The following is a 21,109-nucleotide window of genomic DNA, read 5'->3' as shown; positions in this document are numbered from 1 at the left end:
AAAAACATACAGGACCTATAAAAAGTTAAGAAGTATATTGTTTCACAAGACAAGGATGTCCACTCTCACCACTGCTTTTCAATATAATACTGGAAGTCCTAGCCAGAGCAATAAGACAAGAGAAAGACATCCAAGGAATCCAAATAGGAAAAGAAGAAGTCAAACTATCACTATTTGCAGATGATATGATAATATACATAGAGAACCCCAAAAACTCCACAGAAAAACTAATTCAACTCATCAATCAGTTCAGTAAAGTGGCAGGATACAAAATCAACACGCAAAAGTCAGTAGCCTTCCTATACACAAACAATAAATCTGAAGAAGAAGAAATCAAAAAAACCATCCCTTTTTTTATTGAAATAAAAAAAATCAAATATTTGGGAATAAATCTAACAAAAGAGGTAAAGGACCTATACAAAGAAAACTATAAAACACTGTTAAAAGAAATAGAAGACACAAAGAAATGGAGAGACATCCCCTGCTCATGGATTGGAAGAATAAACATTATTAAAATGGCCATCCTTCCAAAAGCAATATACAGATTCAATGCTATTCCAATCAAAATTTCAATGTCATTCTTCAAAGAAATAGAACAATTATTGATGAAATTCATATGGAATCACCAAAACCCCGAATAGCCAAAGCTCTCCTGAAAAAAAAAGAAGGGAATGGAGGCATCACACTCCCAGACTTCAAACTATACTACAAAGCCATGATCATCAAAACTGCATGGTATTGGAACAAGAACAGACATACAAACCAATGGAATCGAATAGAAAATCCAGAAATAAACCCACAGATTTATGGTCAACTAATCTTTGACAAAGGAGCAAAGACTATGCATTGGAGCAAAGAAAGTTTGTTCAATAAATGGTGCTGGGAAAACTGGGTCGCTACATGCAACAGAATGAAGCTTGACCACTACCTCACACCATACACAAAAATCAACTCAAAATGGATTAAAGAACTAGACATAAGACCTGAAACCATAAAATACATAGAAGGAAATATAGGCGAAACACTACGTGATTTGCATATCAAAGACATCTTTACAGACACATCACCCAAAGCAGTGATAGTGAAGGCAAAGATAAACAGCTGGGACTACATCAAATTAAAGAGCTTCTGCACAGCAAAAGAGACAATAACAAAAACAAAGAGAAACCCCACCAACTGGGAGAACATTTTTGCACCCAACACTAATGATAAAGGACTGATCACAAAAATCTGCAAATAGCTGATGAGACTCAACAACAACAAAGAAAATAATCCAGTCAAAAAATGGGCAGAAGAGCTAAAAAGAAACTTCTCTGAAGATGAAATGCAAATGGCCAACAGCCATATGGAAAAATGTTCAACATCACTTGTCATCAGGGAAATGCAAATCAAAACTACCATGAGATACCATCTTACACCAGTGAGAATTGCACATATTAAAAAAACTAGCAACAACAAATGTTGGCGAGGGTGTGGAGAAAAAGGAACTCTTCTGCACTGTTGGTGGGAGTGCAAACTGGTCCAACCACTGTGGAGAGCTGTGTGGAGATTTCTGGACCTACTAAACATAGAGCTTCCATATGATCCAGCAATTCCACTCCTAGGTATTTACCCAAAGGACACAGAAACATCAATTCCAAAGAACACCTGCACCCCTATGTTTATAGCAGCACTGTTTACAATAGCTAAGCTTTGGAAACAACCCAAATGCCCAAAAATAGATGACTGGATCAAGAAGATGTGGTACATATATACCATGGAATTTTACTCAGTATTCAAAAAAGATAAACACATGCAATTTGCAGCAACATGGATGGCGCTGGAAGGGATCATGCTCAGCGAAATAAGCCAAAAAGAAAAAGAAAAATACCGGATGGTCTCACTCATAGCAGGAATCTAGAAAACTTAAATAAGGGACCAGGAAAATGAATAACTATAAGAAAGTGAAAATCAAAATCAACAAAAAACTATGAACCAGAGACACTTTTAGGGGGGCGGGGGCGGGAGGGGAGGGATTGGGGTCAGAATGGGGGGGCTGCAATTGTATGGGGAATATAAAAATAAAATTTATTATTTAAAAAAAATAAAAAAAATTAAAAAATAATAGAAAGTTAAAAAAAAAGTATTTGTTTCAAATAAAGCACAGTTTCCTTCATATAGAGCCACACTAAATATGACTGAGTTCTTGAACTTTGATTACAACACTATCTTATAATTGCTAAATATTTAATTTTACTTAGGAAATTCATTTTTGTTTGGCCATGAATCATAATTCCGAAAACACAGGCAGAAGTAAAATCAGAGAACTTTGCTTGAAAGAAGCAAAGATTTATCACAACGTGGTTGGGGAGCAGAACCCTCTTCCTCAGATCTCTCATCTGCACCCGCCATGGCAGCCCTCTGTTCTGAGTGAATAAAGACAGTAGGGCTCTATATTCCTTGAGTCCTTCATTAAACTATTGATCCCTTTAGCATTATCCATAATGTTCCAGCAGCTCAGCACGTCAACTGGTGAAGTGCTAGTCTCTCACTGCTTTCAATAACTTCCACACTTCATGGAGAGGAAGTCACAATGATTTATTTACCTGACATTTTCCAGTCCGGATGTCGTACAGGGCCACTGAACCATGGCGAGCTCCGACTGCTATTCTGTGATTCCGCTCATAATAGCTGACCATGTAGAACCTGAATTGAACATTTTAACAGCAAAAACAAAAACAAAGAACAGGTGAGATGACCTGCCCAGTAAAAGTGGATAGCAACACATTTCAAAGATTACAGCCAGCTCTGATAGATATTTTTAAATAAGTGTATCTATAATTAAAATATTGACCATTTAAAAAACGTTTTATTTTAGTAACGGTTACAATCAACTGAAAGAAAATGCAAAATACCACTAAGGCCTGTTAATTATTTTCAATAGAAAAACAGCCTCATAATTACAAATGTTTGAGATTTGGAAGCAAGAAATAAGGTTCAAATAGAAAATAAATTCAATTTGAAAACTCAGTTTTGCTACAGTGACTATTATGCAAATACTTCTATCTGAACAGAAATGGAAAAGATGAAAAGGCTTACACAGTCAATTAATTATGTTCTCATGGTTTATTATAGTATTTAGGAGTGAAATATACTTTTCCGCAGAGCAATCATAAAAAAAGCTACATAAATGGTATGCTTAAGGTCATAACAGCAATTTAGAATGAAATTAGAAGTTATTCACCAGGAAAAAAGTTATCTGGAAAATCCCCTAGATTTTCCACATTGATCAGCTTATCTAAATGATGGCTGTGAGTAGGTAGTATAAATAAGCATATTTGGCATTGCATGAAAGTAGGACTTAGGGAGGATGGTTTGAAGGTTGTATGAGATTGATTAGCTTGTATTTATTTTTCTTTTTTTCTAGATTAGTTCTCATGACTGGATTAAGTATTTGAATTCCTGATTTATGCTTTGTCATGATTCGTGCCCATATGGCTAGAACTTGGTAAGGTACAAGACTACTGGAAGTATAAATAAGGTATGATTTTATAATCCCAGAGTTTCAGATCTACTTTCCTCCTGTCTGGTCCTTCTGTCTCAGTGTGAGTTGCCCAGATGAACAAATGACCCACCCTAAATATTTAGGAGTATTATTGGATTGGTTCTAACATACAGTCCCTGCCTTTGGTTCCTTACCACCAAGCTGACTCTTCTGCTATCAATGCTTAAAAAAGGGCAGGGAGAGATCAAACAGATGACAGAAGAGAAATAATATTTGTCTAATCTGTTTTGAGATTGTTATAAATTTAAAAATTACTAGTGCATGGAACTACATTTTTGAAATTCAGGTAGAAGCGACCCTAAAAGGGAGATAAGATGTTTAAATATGAGCATTTTGAAACCAGGGACATTTTGACAAAGTCATTTTGGCATTAGTAGACATTAGAACATTCATACATATTTCATAGATCTTGAAAACAAACCATTAGGTTTTTAAACTTTTGGTTCATTACTTATTACCAAGTAATGGATTCAACAATACTTGGCTTTTGTCCTGCCTTAAGCCTCACCCAGTGACTAACATCTTCCTCTTTAATGGAAGAGTCATGCTTCATTTTCAGTCACAGGGAAGATGCTGCTTTCAGGTGTTGTGCTGGGTTTTGCTGTGCTTGGGTGTGGAATGTTACTGGTTTCAAGGAAAGAAGAATGCTGAGTGTCATGACACATATGAAGCTTCTCCACTACTATATGGTTAGATGGTTAGTAACAAGTTAGTTTCTCAAAGCTTTTCCTGTCTAAAGCATCACATTATTCTCTCTCACTGCAGTAGATGGGAATGAGATTCAAAAATCTAATGATTTTACACTTGACACAAAAATGAATGAGAAGAATATAAAATGTTTACTATTTTGTTACTCAATAATTACAGTCCTCTGAGTGTTGGGATTACTACATAGTTACACCTGCATGGACATTTCCATCTACCTCTAAACCCACAGCACAAACAATCTGTATTTTATTAGATTAATATGGAACATAACATGCAATATGTAATTAATGAAAACAAATGTTTCAACAAATACTTATTCTCTGTAGGTTAACAGTTCACAAGAAAATAAAATTTCCAGAGGTTTCATTTTTTAAAATCTATTTGACTTCACTTAGATGTAACAGCAATATGGCTAAAACACTTATGTAAAATAGGAATGATCTTCAAAACAAACCATTTGTAAAATACATTTATGCTGACCAAATTTTACTTAAACTAGAATCTAAAAAAGTTTCTGTTACAGTGACCATTTTTTATGCTCTGGATATCAACCTCATTTTATCATCTACAAACACTATTATTTATGGGAGGCAAAAAAGATCAAATCTATTCTTGGTATCAAATCTTTAGTCTGTCTGAAAGGACTATCTATTACAGGTCTGCATTTTTCATTCTTTGCAATTTACTACTAAACTAATACTTCAAAACAATTTCTTAAAGAATTCTGGGCAGTGAAGTTCTTATGGCCTGATTTTAGCTTTGGATTTCTTGCTAAACTCTATTCCTTTAACAGTGGCTCTCTCCAAAAAAAAAGGAATCTATGGTACATACATCACTTTACAAGAATTCACTGTGGGCACTGGTGGGGTGAACCAATCTCTGCTGAGGGTTCCAGAGCCTACCACACCACCAGACTACTCTTCTCCTGGGACCAATTTTCCATTGAAGGGCTGTCAAGATTAAGGATGGAGAGATACATACTACTTTCCCCCAACCCCAAAGGTTTTTTGATGGATTGAAGAAGAGTCTTTAATGCCTCCAAAATTTAGGGGGCTAGGGTCTCAGAGCAAGGTTTCCCATGTGCTGAGCCTTCTGGAAATGCAGTTCACTGTACTAACATGTCAGTCAGGCAGCATTTGTTGGACCACAACCTGGCAAGAATTCTTTCTTTATACTCAACTTAGATCAATGATTCCCCTCTATTCTACACCAACCGGAGAGTCATCACTGCTCACGTGTGTGAAAGAGGAACAAAGCAGAATGGATAATGCTGCAGAATTGCTGTGACTGGGGTGTAATCATCCAAACAGTTTTAAGTCTCAGATCTCCGTGCTTCCAGTATTGCCCAGGTGTAGCCAGAGCGATCCTTTTCAGCCTAAATCAAATCACCTCTCTCATGCTCATGACCATCCTTCAAAAGCCCATGTGATCGGGTTCTAGCCCTCTCGGGCCCAGCTCTCCTCCCCTTTGTCCACTCCGCTCTAGTTACATGGATCTCCTTGTCTTTCTTGAATATGCCAAGAGCGTCACACTTTGGGGCTCTGACACTTGCTGCTCCCTCTGATTAAAAATCTCATGTGCCACTATCTCCATGGACTCACTTCATTTAGATCTCTGTTCCCTAATTATCTTGATAAAAGAGACCCTTCCCTTATGGGCAATCCTCTTTAAATACAGCAGTTCTTCCTCCATTACTCTTTAGTCTAATATCCTATTTTTTCTTTATTGTACTTATCTCTGATATAGTAAACAATACATGTATTTCTTAGTTCCCTCCAGCAGAGACTTTATCTTTTGTTGAACATATAAATTCGTAAATATGGTCCAAGCCAGGAGAACAGAGCAGTAAAGTGTAATGTAGTAACTTCAAAACATGATGCTTATCCTCCAGTGACTAATCTATATAAATGATACTAAATGTATAGCTTTTTAAGGTCAATAGATATTATATAGAGCCTAAAATAATAATTGTGAACAAAAAAGAAAACAACAATTGTCCCAAAATGTTAGGTAGAAATCAAGAAATGAGAGTTACCCCATGATTCTTCTACAAGTGTATTTTTAATTGACACAAAGAGTTGCAGATTTATAAGTTCTCTGTAAAAGCCCCTAGAGTCTGGTTACATTAGCAGGAGACTGAGAGTGTATAATGGAGCCTACTGAATTAAATCTTAAAGAAGTAGAAAAGTTACTTGGGCTGAAACTCTAGAAGGCAAATACAAATTGTCTAAATCATGACATAGACAATAAAGTCCATATTATGGGTATAAATTTTATCCTGGAAATAAAGGTATTCTAAGAATGTGTCAGATATTTATCTCACCACACATAAATTTCAATGAACATGGTAGAATCACATAAAATATAATTAATATCACTTATCGATCATTATGAAATACTCAAGCAGCTTCTTTTATTTCTCCAAAGGCCTATTTGTGACTGCAGCCATTCAGGAGCAACCCCACAAAGAGGGTTATGAGTGAAACAGAATTGAGTCAACTCTGGTTCAGGATCCTGGAGTTCATCACTTTGCTTGGGAATTTGCCAAGTACCCAGCACCCAAGTCTTTAACTTTGGTGCTCTTTATTTAGTTTCCCTTTAATTGATAATCGTTTTTATCTTTATTAAAAATGGCCTCCAATCCCAGAAAGGGAGCAGGAGGGAGAGAAGAAGGGGTGGAAACAGGATGGGGAAGAGCACAAGGAACTATGGTGGAGGCTCCAGGTGCATTGTGGTGGGAGAACCACAGTGACCAGACTGATGGGGACGTATCCTATCCGGTCAAAAAGTTAACAAGGATATATGAGAAAGACATTTCATTAAAAAAAATAAAATTAAACAAAGAATTCCCTGAAAATATAAACATGGGCCCTCAAGTAAGAGAATTTGTGCAAAAACCTTAAAAGTCAATTTGGGGAAATATAAGAAAACATAAAATCCAGTAGAAAAATGACTTGGGAGAAAGAAAAACCCTATAAATTACTTTCTTAACTAGCACTTGGCTAATCTGATTTCAGGATGTTAAGTTACAACTGCAAATCATACCATTGAGCATTAAAATGCAACAAGAAACACTCTCCAATTAAGGCAAATTAATCTCCAGCTTTATATGAAACTATATAAAAATCTGAGAATGTATGAGATAGGAATACAATTGATAACTATTTATAATAGCTACAACCACTCCTACTTGCAGCTAACATGTACTGAGTACTATTTATCAGGTACTTGTTATGCATATTCAAGCAAATAAGTACTGCTAATAACATGAATAAGGAAGGGAAATGAATGTCCCCAAAGATTTTAATTGCTTATTTCTGGTATATTTAAGATTTGTGAACATAACCTGATACCAATGGCAAATTATTTTAGTTCTTAATACAAGTAATATGGATTTTGGCTAACTGTTCTTGTTTCAAACAGTCTGAAAATGAAATATTCTTACTGTTAACACTCTCGGACGCTCTAGAGTTAGATTTTGCATTTATATGAAGAACTTTAATATTGAAACAGTCATCTGTTGGTGGCATTTTTGAGAGTAGGGAAATGGACTAAAATTATTTTAGAGGGATTTCTATTCATGTGTACAGGTGTAACATCAAATTTTATTTATTTTATATTCAAAGAACGGGTTTATTAGAAAGGAAGAGAAAAGGTCATTTGCACAGACACAAGTGGGCAGAAAGAGCTGCCTAACAGTATTTATTTTTAAAAGTATACAATAAAATAGTAAGTAATTTAAGAATTTTACTGGAAGTTCAGATAGAAACTGTTTTCCATCAAATTATTGGTATCACCATATGGGATAAGAAAAACCACAAGTTTGGAGGAGTTTTTTTGAAAAATGAGCTCATGTACTGCTCTAAAGTAGACAATGCTCATTTCCTTACTGGATTTTAAGTGCCCATTTAGGGTGGGAGAGCTGATTCAGCTTTTTACTTGAAAAGCAGAATCAATCAGTCTGTCTACATAATAACACAGCTTAAGAAAAGGTAAACTATCTCTGAAAATACAGACTTTGAGCTCTTCTGTCTAGATATATTTTCCATTCAGTTCAAAAGTTTAAATTCTTATTTCACCTTGAATTTCTTGTATCTTACCCATGTTATAGCTTTAATGTTATCTCAGTGTTTCCTTTTTTTTTTTTTTTAAAGAGTTATTTATTTTTATTTTATACAAGAACTGGGAAGCAGGCCAGATGCACGGGAGGGTGAGAGAATTCACCAGAGCCAGAGCGGGGAACAGAACAGGCAGACTGACGAAGTACAGTCTGAGGGGAGCAGCGGGTGAGACAGGAGAGGTCTGCACGCCATGTGGGGCCCTCGCCGGCGGCCAGGGATCAAACCTGCGCTGCAGAGGCTGCGGGCAGCTTTGCAGCCCAATGCTCAACTGCTGCGCCACCAGGGGAGGCCCTCAGTGATTACTTTTTATTATTTCTTTTATCTGAATTATTCTAATACATACCCAATTTTAAATGAACACATATTCATTATAAAAAAAAGAAAGAAAAACAATGAATATAGGAAAATAAATAATTAAGAAGTAAAAGTTACTTTTTACCACTAACACCCTCTACCACTCCAGGTAACCATGAGAGTCACCTTGGGGTTTGTGTCCTCCTAGATGTTTTTGTCTTCATAGGTACACATGCATGACCATCAATTCTAACATGTAGTTTTCTTCTTTCTAAATTATTTTATTTTACATACTCTTCTGAAACTTTTCTAATTTCTCTTGAAGTTTCTTGCTGATATCTTTCCAGGTCAGTAGAAATAAATTGTTCTAATCTTTTTTTTAAAAGATTTATTTATTTATGTATACAATATACATAAATTTATTTATTTATGTATACAGGCCAGAGGTGTGGCTGGTGAGAGGATTCACCAGAGGCAGAGTGGGGAGCAGAACAGGCAGACTGACTGAAATACACTGCTGAGGGGAGCAGTGGGAGAGTCAGGAGAGGTCTGCTGCCACCATGAGGGCCACTCCAGAGCTGGCTGGGGATCAAACTCGTGCTGGGGACTGCCACACAGGCTGTGTCTTAACCCTTTGCACCACCAGGGAGGCCCCTGTTCTAATCTTTTTAATGACTGCAAGGTATGGCACTGTTCTGGTATCTTTAGTGTGAACAACTGTTAGTAAGAAATAGTTACATTTGGAGGACAAAAGAGATGAAAGTGTTTTCATATAAAGTCTATTTTTTAATTAATAATTAGAGAAATTTATATACTGTGCTCTATAACGTCAGCTTCTTCTTTACCACTACAATGTCATTTTAATTTTGACTAAGAAGCCCAAGTAGTTGAATCATTAAAGGCATTGCTCACTTCTATGCATAGAATGCTTGAGAACTACTTCATTCTTGGCAGTGAAAGATATGACATAAAAGAATACACACTATAATTTTTGTAAAATGATCAATGATTCATTAGTCAGAGATTCAGAGTCACATTTAATACTGTGTTTCATTCAATGAGAACCAGATTTGCACATGGTATAGCACAGATGTTGGAGTCAGAAGCACTAGTCTGCATCTACTCATCTTTCAAAGTTCATCTAAAACATCACCTATTCTACTTTTTCCTTCTATAAACAACTGCCAGCTGGGTCCCAGGAAAGGCTATAACTTTGGTATGCAGGAGATCAGAAAGCCAGAAAGGTCTAAGAAAGAAGAAATAAATTTCACATTTCCGGGCAAAAGGATTGCTGTGAACCAGTGGTTCCCAAAGTGTGGTCGGTGGACTCCTTGGGCCTCACATTTCTGAGACTGTGAGATCAGAACTTGTTTTGCAGAAACACTGAGATGTAACTGAATCTTTTCATTGTGTTGCACTGGTGGCGTAAGACAATGATGGGTGAAACCACTTGTGCTTTAGTTTGAATCAAGCCAGCGGCACCTACTGCACTCACAGTCCTTACATGCTCTACTGCTGTGCACAAGCAGTGATGAAAAGAGAACAAATATCTCTACCCAGAAATACCCTCAATGAAACAGTATCAATTAATTCTATTTAAATGCTGACCCTGTGAGTTCGTGTCAGTTTATTATTTAGTGTGACAAAGCAGGAAGTACAAATAAGGTACTTCTACTGTATGCTGTATATGTGGGTGTACATGTATGTACATACATGTCTATGTGCAATATGCATATAGACAGATATATGTATATAGCTAGATTTTCACCATATAATTCACCTAAAACAACATATGGCTACAGATTAAAGACGTGCAGATATGAAAATCCACCTGCCAAAAACATACTAAACAATATTGGATGCTACTTTTCTTAATATTTTTTGTTTTGTTGTCAATTTCTATAAAAATATGTTTTTATATCAATGTGAACTGAGTTTATTTTAAATAAACTAATAGATATGTATAAAATGTCTGTTTTAATTTCCAATATATTAAAAATCTATAGACACAATCTCATTAACCAAAAACTCTTTGGCATCTTCCATGTTTAAGGGGTCACAAGCCCAGGAAAAGTCAGAACCACCACACAAGAGAAAAACATTTGGCAATCAAAAACACTGTCTGTAACCAGGACAGGGAGATAATAGCAAAATAGTGGGGGCAAAGATCAGACCACAGGAGATCAAGAAGGCAAAAGGGGTGACAAAATGGATAGAGTTCAGAGTCCTTTTGCCTGGAGGAAAGGCCAACGCCTGGACAGTGGACAGAGGAGAGGCAGAGGTGAGAAGGGTTTTAGAATACAGCATGCTTTTGAACTGAGGAAGAGATGCCATAGAGAAGTTAAGGATGAAAGTGAGAAAAGGGTTCTCTGAAAAGCAACATCCAAGAGGCAGTGCGAGGGGCTGGAAGGCAGGGTGCAGTGAGGAGGGGTGCCTGGAACCCAGCAGCCATCTGGGCAGGAGAAGAGATGGCATCTGAGCCCCCTGCCACGTACTTGGTATGTACTGTGGCCAGCAAAGATGGCCTTGACTTTCTTCTGACTGCCAGCGCGAAAATGCTCTTACGCTTGTAAAACACAAGAGTAGGCAATTCTTAACCTGAGGCCCTTTTCAAATTCTACAATTTGTATTCTACAAAAAAAAAATAATGCAGGGAGGTCACTGTTTAAGTGACAGAACTGGTGCCATTTATTATGATCAAATTAAGGACAAAACCCAAGAAGCGGTGGGGTTGGTATCATTATCCACCCACCCTGACTGAGGGCCGGTCGTCAGCGTTCACATTTCCTACATGAAAAATTGGGACAGAGTCCAACAAAGGGTTTCTTTTGAATCTGTGAATGCATTTTTTTAACAGATTTTTAAAAGACACAAAATCAATCACCCCTAGTTATACATCCTATAAATTGGCTTAACTTTAAAAGAATAAAAATGTACAAAATAAGGACCTGTCTGGGAATTCTGGGGCATGAGGCTTTTGGCCAGGAAAGCTTCAAGTATTTGCTTTAGGACAGTATAAAGGACATGGATGAAATACTTCCTGTCCTCAAGCTACTTATAATGTACATAATTGAGCAGTTGCAAATGACTGAAAATCATATTTAGACGCATATCTAATTTTTGCTATGAAAAATTCCTGAAATCTCTTCTATCTCATTTCCCATCAACTTACAATTTCATTTAAAAAAATTCCCTCATCCTTTATTAGTCATGGTATATGCCACTACCAGTCCTCAAGAACATAATAAAATAGCCTTCAATTTAACAATGATATTATAATCACTTTATATTTCCAGAGCTACTTTATCTTCCTTTCTAACTGGAGCTCTGAGAGTACTTTTATAAGAAGAGCTTAATTTCCTTCTACCCTGAGATTGGTAAAGAATGTTTTTGCCAAATGAATAGCAAATCCTGAAAGTTGTCAGTTTAGAACATGTGAATATCACATGTGTATGCTCTATATTATTTTTCCCTCCATTCAGCCATGATGTGCATTTCTACACTTCTGGAACTTACGCTATCACATCAGTTAAGAGTCAGTACTTACACGGTGACCAGAAAAGGAAAGAGACAACATGGCATGCAGTGCTGACTGACCTGCTGATTGAGGGACTTGACAAGGATAGTCAAGTTCAGTAACAGGGGAACAATTTTAACAATGGAAACTTCAGTGATATTTCTCCTCCCAAACCTTAAAAGGAGTCAGCTCTACTTTCTTAGTGTCTGGGCAAGTTTTAACTAAGATTGCTGTATTATTTATAATCCAGGCAATTAAATGTAAATTACTCAGAACCCTCTGTACCTCTGCCTCGTAATAATAATCCTGAGTGCTGGGTGATGTCTATTTGAAGGTCAACTAGGAGACTAACAACAGCAAAGCCAAGTCTAATGAGATGGGAGAGAATGTAGAGGAATTCATTTCTGAAATGTTACCTTCCTGTACTTCTTACTTTGCTTATTCATAAAAAAATCAATTCATTGTTGTAACCATCTTGTTGCTAATATATCTATGTTCTAAAGAAGAATGCAGTTTAACTCCTATGTAATAATCTAGCTTTATATGTTAGAGAGATAAAAAAATCTGACAGAACTACTTTGTTTAACTGTTTTGAAGGATATGTATGCTATATTCTTACAAGGACATTGAAATCTATGCAATTTCCTTGTATTATTAATGGATGTATTATATTATTAGTTATATAATATAATATAGATGATATATTACATAGAATATATTTAATATCCTTGGAAATAAATTGTGAATTATGAGGACATATTTATATCTGTGACTACAAATTTTATATAGCAGTTTAATTATGTCACTTTTAAATCATTTACTAAATATACTATAGAAAAATATCTACAGATAAATAAACTACTCCAAGAAGATCTAGGATATATCAGTTAATACAAAGAAGACTTTATTTTTAGAAAATAATTATAGTTGGAATTCCACTTATAATGATTTTTTATGTTTCTGTGGCTTTCAAAGTAAAAATTAAAATGTGTGTGTATTTCACAAAACATATATGCCCATACACACATTTATATGTGCACAGATAGTACATAAAGGACTCAGGGAAGTTTATAGAATATAACAGAATAAAAAGATAGAAAGTGAGGTCCAGATAGGCAGCTCTCTGATGGTTTAGTTTTATCTAGGGATATAAACTAGAATATGTGGGGGAATAAATGGATCATGTGTTTTTTTAATACTAGCTTCTAAGTTTTGCGGTTTTGTTTTGTTTTTTAAAACTTGGTTTCATGTAATAGCCGATTAATGAATAGTTTGAAGTTAAAGTCTTCAGTGGTCATTCTGTGAGCGTCTAAAAGTAAGTCCTTAAAAACTAATGGTGCATCACTGGAATGTATGAGTTGAAGGAATGTTTCAGGTTGTTTCCTCAGAAAGTCTGAATTTATTCAACATGTAAATAAATAAGCATTCACAGATCTAAGATTTTATAAAAAACATGGCCACCAAGAGTACTGACTCAGATATTGTTGATCTCAACTTTGGATGATCTGAGTGCTAGTTTTCAAACTTCGGTGTGCCAGAGACTCATCAGGGGAGTCCTTCAGCGCAGCCTCCGGGGCTCCATGATGGTCTGATGTTGTGACTCAGGTGGAGGCTAGACCTGAGGAAATTCCCTTGAAGGCAGCCCAGGAACACTTAGGGATCAATACTGCCCACAGGGTGTGACAGGGAGTAAGCATTCAATACTGATTTTTAAGTTCCACCTTCTTATCTGTGTTCTGAGTTCTTTCAACTAATAGGCACTGAAAGTACTTTGGTTAATATTTAGCTGAGCTACCACTCAACACTTTCATAAGTCATGATATCTCTGCATGGTCTATGAAGACATATATTTTATCTTTAATCGGAGGATTCACAACTTCTTGTTGATCTCAGTGCTACAAACAGCTGTATCCACTTGAGCAACTTCTTATCCTGCCCACACTGCGTCTGGACTGTGAAAGGGCCGCTCCCCTTTTGCACACTGGCTGCTCAAACACTTAGAGACAAATTTTGGGCTTGCCTCTGGCACATACATAGCACTTCTGAGTTCATGCTGGCTGTGTCTTTCATTCTACTCTTATTTTCCTTTGACTCAGTTCCCTCACTATTTATATCTTATATTAACTTTGAAAGCTGCTTAGAATATTTTATGAAATAAGGTAAGTAGAGATCATATATCTATATAGCTGGGAAAAAAGATGCAGGTTAAAATTGGATAACAAAACAATGAACTATGAATAGGAAGGGTTGGGTTTTATCTTGGAGCTACTTGACTAATAAATATCACTAGCTAATTCTCCAAAAAGATGTTAATTTATATAATGCCTTTCTTAAGGAATTTGTGAGAATGGGCTTGAAAGCTGTTGGGAATTTGTAAATGGTATAAATAAAAAAAATTACAATCCTTTTGTATCATGATAATTACACATTGCAGTAACCTCATGTTTCAATATCAGGTTGTAAGGTTTGGTCAATGATGAGAAAGAATGCCTATCAGATTTAACAGCATTCGTTTTCATCTATTTTTACTTTCAAGCCAAAGACAGTACAAGAAATCTTAACAATAGATAGAAATGCTGTTATATGAACAAAATCAGAAAAATCAAGTTTTGTTATTAATCCTCTTTTCTTTCAATGAATTTACAATTTGTAGCTTAAACTTTAAGATTGTTTTGACTAAAGATGCCAGAGAACAAAGAAATTCAGTTAACAATATAAGTGAACAAATGAATTCATCACTCATTAAAATGTCCAATGTCATTATATGAACATTAATAATTGGAATGAATAAACAAACAAACCTGAAGTAATAAAACTGATTATTAGTCTATAGCAAAATACAGAAGTTAGCCTAAGCTAAAGCCCAAGACTTTTATGATGACAATAAAATGGAAATTTTATTTTACTATGCAATCTCAGAATAATTGCCAAATTATTGAAGATATATATAAAGATCACCTTCATAACATTAACTAAAAATTATTTAATATTTTAAAACATAAACCAATTTTTTACATATATGGAAATGCTAATAGTCTATACCTTTTACACTTATAAAATACTTTCAAACATACATTAACTAATTTCACATATATATTTTGGGTTCTCACATGATTTATTAAGATGGAGAGACTCACAGAAAACTAACATTCTCTAAGTACCTAATTAGAGAGCATTTTGCTGAGTCTTGACAATACCATCTCATTTAAAAAAAAACACAATGAAATTTTATATTTTTTTATGATATACCAATCATAGCAGCTGAATATGGCTATAGAACAACATTATAGGGGTTAGCCTACGTTTAAACCCATAGTATCATTAAGAAAGGGTAAAGAAAAGGAAAAGCTATAAAAAGATTATATTAATATCACATAATTAAACCACAGACATTTATGTTATGGACTGACTGGAATTTCATATTTAGTGAAGGGCACTTATTTATAAATAGATTGCTGATAAGTGGGATAAGGCACCTATTACAATGGTGTGGACATTGCAAATATTCAACAAAACATCTAACTTCTGTTGATATACAGATTTCTTTGTTGCTATTCATTGATCAACTTAGTATAAATCAGTCAACAGGTAATGTGGCACTGACCTATAAAAACTTTGAGGTGTCATTAAACTTAGTGTTCTCTGAAATCCTCCACAATTTACTGTCTGTTCCAACTAATAATAATTTAGCATTTACTATATAATCTTATAGTGCTACTCATCTTCCTATGTTCATGGATTAACTCTTAAATAAATGGGTCTGTGTGGCTTATTATCTTTACAGTTCAAATAATATCAACATAACTTAAAAAGAGGGAGTCAATAACTATTAATTACAAATCTGGTATTATGTAAGATTATGTCTTATTGACTGTGTTCTGGCCAAAGAATTACAGATTTTTTCTTAAAATTTCCTGACTCCCATTGTGTATAGAACAATGTCCAAATATCTTTGTATGGAATTCAAAGCCCCATATTCTGGCATTATAGTAGATTTCCATCCTCAGCCTGCATTCCAAACATTACTACACAGCATTTACCAAACTCACTGTACATTTTGATGCCTCCAGACGTTTGCCAGTCTGGTTCTTTCTGCAATTCAAGATGGCACACACCAAATATTCTGCAAAGCCCACCTCCTCGCCTCTTCTTTAAAGCTTTCTCAGAACCAACCACGATTCTTACCACCACTGTCCTACAGAGGACAAATCCTTTCCTCCATTTGGCAGTCACTTTTATTTTTATAGCATTTTTCACACATATTATTATTAGTCTGCATTCTTCTTTATGAAACTTTCTCAGACTCCCTTACCCAGAGTTAAGCCCTGCATTAATTCCTAGCTCTGTCCCTGGTGTGTATTCCATGCCAGCACATAACATAGCTCCCAATAAACTGGAATTATTTATCTTTATAATGACCTGCCCTATTAGACTCTGTGCTCCTTGAGGATAACATCTTATTCATCATTGTACCCCCAGGGCCTAGCTAATACTTGATACATAGTAGGTATTCAATAAATGGTATCAAATTAATAAGCAAAAATCAAAATGCTTTCTGCCAAATCAGAGAAAACTGATACTGAGTGTTCAGTTTAGACACATGTCTCCTTAGCATTCAAGCAGAGTCCTTACTCTCTAGTGATTAAACAAGAGTAAACAAAGTGGATAGGCAGCAAGCTAAGCTGATTTAAGGAACAGTTATATGCTGCGCAGGAAGGCTTCCAGCAAAGGGGAAAGACAGGCCCTTCAAACATGGAGCAATTTCCTCACAGTAACTCCAGGAGACTTATTTACATGGCAGTGACTGGTGCTATAAGGAATGCTTTGCTGACATTCGGTAAGATAAGTGCTAACAAAACTGCTTCATCAACTCCACTAAGAGACAGATCCAAATCCACATTTTCACTTGGACCTTTCCTTGGAGAACAATCAACTGAAAATACAGCACTTACATGCATTAACATCAATTATTGGTATGAAAAGATTTAATACATGTGATTCTTAACAAAAAGAACACAGCCCAGAATTAAGTGGGAAAATGACAATATTCTAACATGCCTGATGTCTCTAGCAAAAGAAAGTGTGCTCGATATCAGAGCATATCTGTTCTTGTTTTCACTTCTGAGTGGTCCAAATCAGAAACAGCAAGATGAAGACCCTGGGCTATTAAGGCTTATTGTGAATACAGGGAAAGAAAGAATTCAGAATACTGAATTAGGTGTATAGCCTCTAATTCAGCAGACACTTGCTGAGATATCAGGAAATCCAGAAGACAAAGATGCTTAGAGTAACACCACAACTCTCAGGCAACTTACAGTCCAAGGCAAAGCTTTCTACGACAAAGAACTAGAGCAGAGCAAAGAGAACTAAGGCCACCACTAAACCTGTCTCACAAAGAAAAATGTTAGGTAGTTACACCTCCTTGTCACGTAGTCTACAAAATCTGTGATCTTCAACAGATTTAAACACTACTTCTACTGATTAGATGTAGGCAGAAGATTTCCAAATAAAATATCCCTCAAGCTATAAACCTTTTGAGAACTAAAAACTAATCTAAAAGAAAAATAAACACTGTTACTATATTTTGATATTTAAAAAATCTCCATTTCATAAGTTTTATTCTATACACATAAGATTTATACTTAATATATGCAACATTGTTTATAAAAGTTTTAACTGATAGTATTAATAGTTTTTCCCCCCTTATTTTCCCATAGGGAAAACATCTACACTGAGTAGGAAAATATGTAAATCGTCCTGCTGGACTTTATATTAGAAATAAAATTTATCGGCAAAAATGCTGCATCAAGGATTCTATTGGCTGAAAAATATATCTTCTCTTCTCAGCCAGAAGCCGCCTCTGTCTGTAATGTAAACGTTAATGGAGTAATGGACATCAGCATACAAACATATCCAATAGATGATGACTCTTCACTTTTTGAAGTTTTAAGAAAACCTCTTCACACCTAATGTCAGATGGCTGGTTCTGTTATATTTGCCTTTTGGACCATAAGCTGACTAAATTGTTTCAGAAACTGAGCAGATACGAATTAATAATTGAATTTCTAACTGAGCAAAACTATTAAATCACTCTGCTAAATTTAAAAAATAATAATTTGTTATAGAAAATGATTTGCTTTACATGCTATCAAAAACTTCTTTACCTGCAAATGGCTGGGAAACATTCTTGAAGACCTTTCTTTTTAACTAAAGATCCTTCGAGGCAGTACATAATGATGTCCATAACCTTAAAAAAAAAAAGATACAGATCTAAAATGAATTTCAAATACTTACCTTTATAAAATTTGAATTAACTTAGTACTCATCTACCAGTGAAACTTCTAGACAGTTCAATTTTAATATTTACTTTAAACCTACTGTATACTGATCAAAATGAAATTATATATATTTTATACTACAGGTGAGCCTTTCTCTTGTCTATGAAAAAAACTTATAAGACAGCACAATAAAATAAAGAAACCAGACTTGCTTATTTTAAACACAGTTCAGATATATGTAGTAAAGCCACCGCTTATTCAAGCACAGTACATGTTTTGTTTTATTCAGAATGAAATCTCTCAAAGAAAATGTAACCTTAAAAATGACTCAATACAGGCCAATTTCATGTGAACATTCTGACACTTGAGGAAATTTAAATAAGGTCTCCAAAAAGGGTACAAAAATTAGTTTGTTGTCTTTCTTTCTTTTAAAAAATGCTGGAACTAAAGAGGCTGACTTTTATATCTATACTGATATATTTAACGTGGGCTGGTTACATGTCATTTGAAACCAGAAATTCTTTTTTTTTTTTAAGATTCATTTATTTATGCATACAAGAACTGGGGTACAGGCCAGAGGTGTGGGGGGGTGGTGAGAGATTCACCAGAGACAGAGCGGGAAACAGAACAGGCAATTTGACTGAAATACACTACTGAGGGGAGCAGCAGGTGAGTCAGGAGAGGTCTGCTGCACCATGTGGGTAGCTCCCTGGCCAGGGATCGAACTCGTGCTGCAGTGGCTGCGGACAGCTTCATAGGTTGTGTCCTAACCCCCTGCACCACCAGGGAAGCCCGAAACCGGAAATTCTTACCTCCACCAGTAGATCCACAACATCTGTGGGCATCTTTTCAATAAGAATTTCAATGACTCTCAGAATTTCCCCTTTAGCTCGTGCAAGCGCCGTAGTGTGGATATTCTGCTGGGACTGGGTATTGGCTGCAAGTGCAGTGTGTCTGTGCACCTAGAAAAATACGCCACTCTGTAGGATGGTTGACACCTGATGGAGTTTTACATATCTAGCCACGGGTTTATTTTTCATTTACTAATACAATCAAAAAAAAATCAACAAGCCTTTTTGGGAGGGTCAAGAAATATTTAAAAAAATTTTTTTTCCCTTACATTGTTATTCATTTTTGTGCAATAAGTGAAAAAATCCTCATAAATCTCCCACTACTGCATCACCTGTGAACCATCACCATAGTCCCCTGTGTTCTTCCCTCCCATATTTTGACCTCCCCCCCATCCCCCCCACCCACCCCCATGTCTTAGATCTACAGTTAGCTTGCAAGTTTTGTCTTTTGTTTGGGGACCAGGGAGCGGTCAAGAAATACTTTTCACTACAGAAGAAAATTATTTAGTACAATACAAACTCAGTAAGCTTTCTCAAAGTTCTATAAGTTACTGGAAATTAGATGAGACTTGAACTCGATGTTACCATGATGTTTTTGAATAGAGGCCCACTTTAGATTTGTGAATTTGGTATGTTTGCCACTGAGGAAGGCAGCAGCTGGGGGATACCTGCAAGTGTAAGAGGGGATCCTTGTTCTCAAGTAATAACATGTAATAAGTGATGCTTATAGAATCTTACTGTGTCCCAGATATGTTCTAGGTAGTTTACAACAAGTTGAGAAATTGAAATGAACATGCTTCCAAGAGACAATGAGGATTGTAGATAATATCAGTTCAGTGTGATTTTTTCCTGCCTACAAATTGTAAGTCTTACAGTTGAGAGGAGAGAGAGCCTTAATGGGCCCTGCACTAGTCACGATCTATACATACTCTGCTGATGGGAAAACTGGGCAAAAAAATCATGGCTAATAAATCTGTTCATTTATATATATACACACTTTATACAAAAGAGATAAATACACACATGTGTATTTTAAAAACAGTGAAACCTCATTTAATATCATGCCTAATAGAAAAACACACATCCTTGGTCTATAAATTTACTTTAGACTTGAATTCAAAGCCGCACTGCCTGTAGAGACCCACACAATCTGCTACCGGGACTCCTTGCTTGCCCTTAAGCTGACTTCCAGTCACAAATACTTGCTGCTTGCCTGTTATGGATGGCTCCAGGGCAGATACAGGCCCACCAGGTTTTAGGTTATGGGGCAGACTCAGAGGTATTTATTTACTATTTTAAAAATGCTTCATAGTTACTGGAAAAACAACTCAAGAGTACTTAACCTACGGACATGAAGTCTGCATGTTATTCAGGCTGAAATGGAACAAACCTTTCCCAAAGAGGTAGGTGGCTTGTCACCCCTTGCTTCTTCTCCCACTACCAAGACTTATAGGAAAGATCTTATAATTGGTTCATTGTTCTTTACTAGTTTTTCAGTTAGATGTGGGCAATTAGTTAGAACGCTGAGAATGTGGGAATCAATTGGCATTCAAGTCTTTATCTGTGACATGTAATAGGAAAAACAATTAGCAAGTTTATGACTTGAGTTTTTGTTTACAGTTGGAGAGCCAATGTTAATAAGAAGTTTAGTTTTGATTACAGGTAGGTACTTGCACTTGTAAAATGTGAATACTTTTAATGTGTTCTAATTTGAATAAACCTGCTATTATTTCAGGTTGAAAAATTGTCAAATCTTTTCAAGTGAATTAAACTTGGAAACAGAAATAAATACAAAG

At 35.7% G+C, this 21,109-nt stretch overlaps 1 protein-coding gene across 1 annotated transcript in view; it reads right to left on the bottom strand.

The window, feature by feature from the left end:
- The window catches only part of WDR7 (WD repeat domain 7), a gene marked incomplete at its 3' end in the record, with an annotated part of 253,430 nt that overhangs the window by 56,231 nt on the left and 176,090 nt on the right, over positions 1 to 21,109 (bottom strand). Inside the window, exons 20-22 of the mRNA XM_084252706.1 lie at positions 19,275 to 19,424; positions 18,349 to 18,431; positions 2,586 to 2,685 (exon numbers count right to left, since the gene is read on the bottom strand). Of these exons, the coding sequence (XP_084108832.1) occupies positions 2,586 to 2,685; positions 18,349 to 18,431; positions 19,275 to 19,424 (333 nt within the window). The remainder of the gene's footprint in view (positions 1 to 2,585; positions 2,686 to 18,348; positions 18,432 to 19,274; positions 19,425 to 21,109) is intronic.

This window comes from Talpa europaea (assembly GCF_964194135.1).
Source record: "Talpa europaea genome assembly, chromosome: 13".
In the NCBI taxonomy this organism is placed as follows: domain Eukaryota; kingdom Metazoa; phylum Chordata; class Mammalia; order Eulipotyphla; family Talpidae; genus Talpa; species Talpa europaea.
This window is presented reverse-complemented; position numbering and strand designations above follow the sequence as displayed.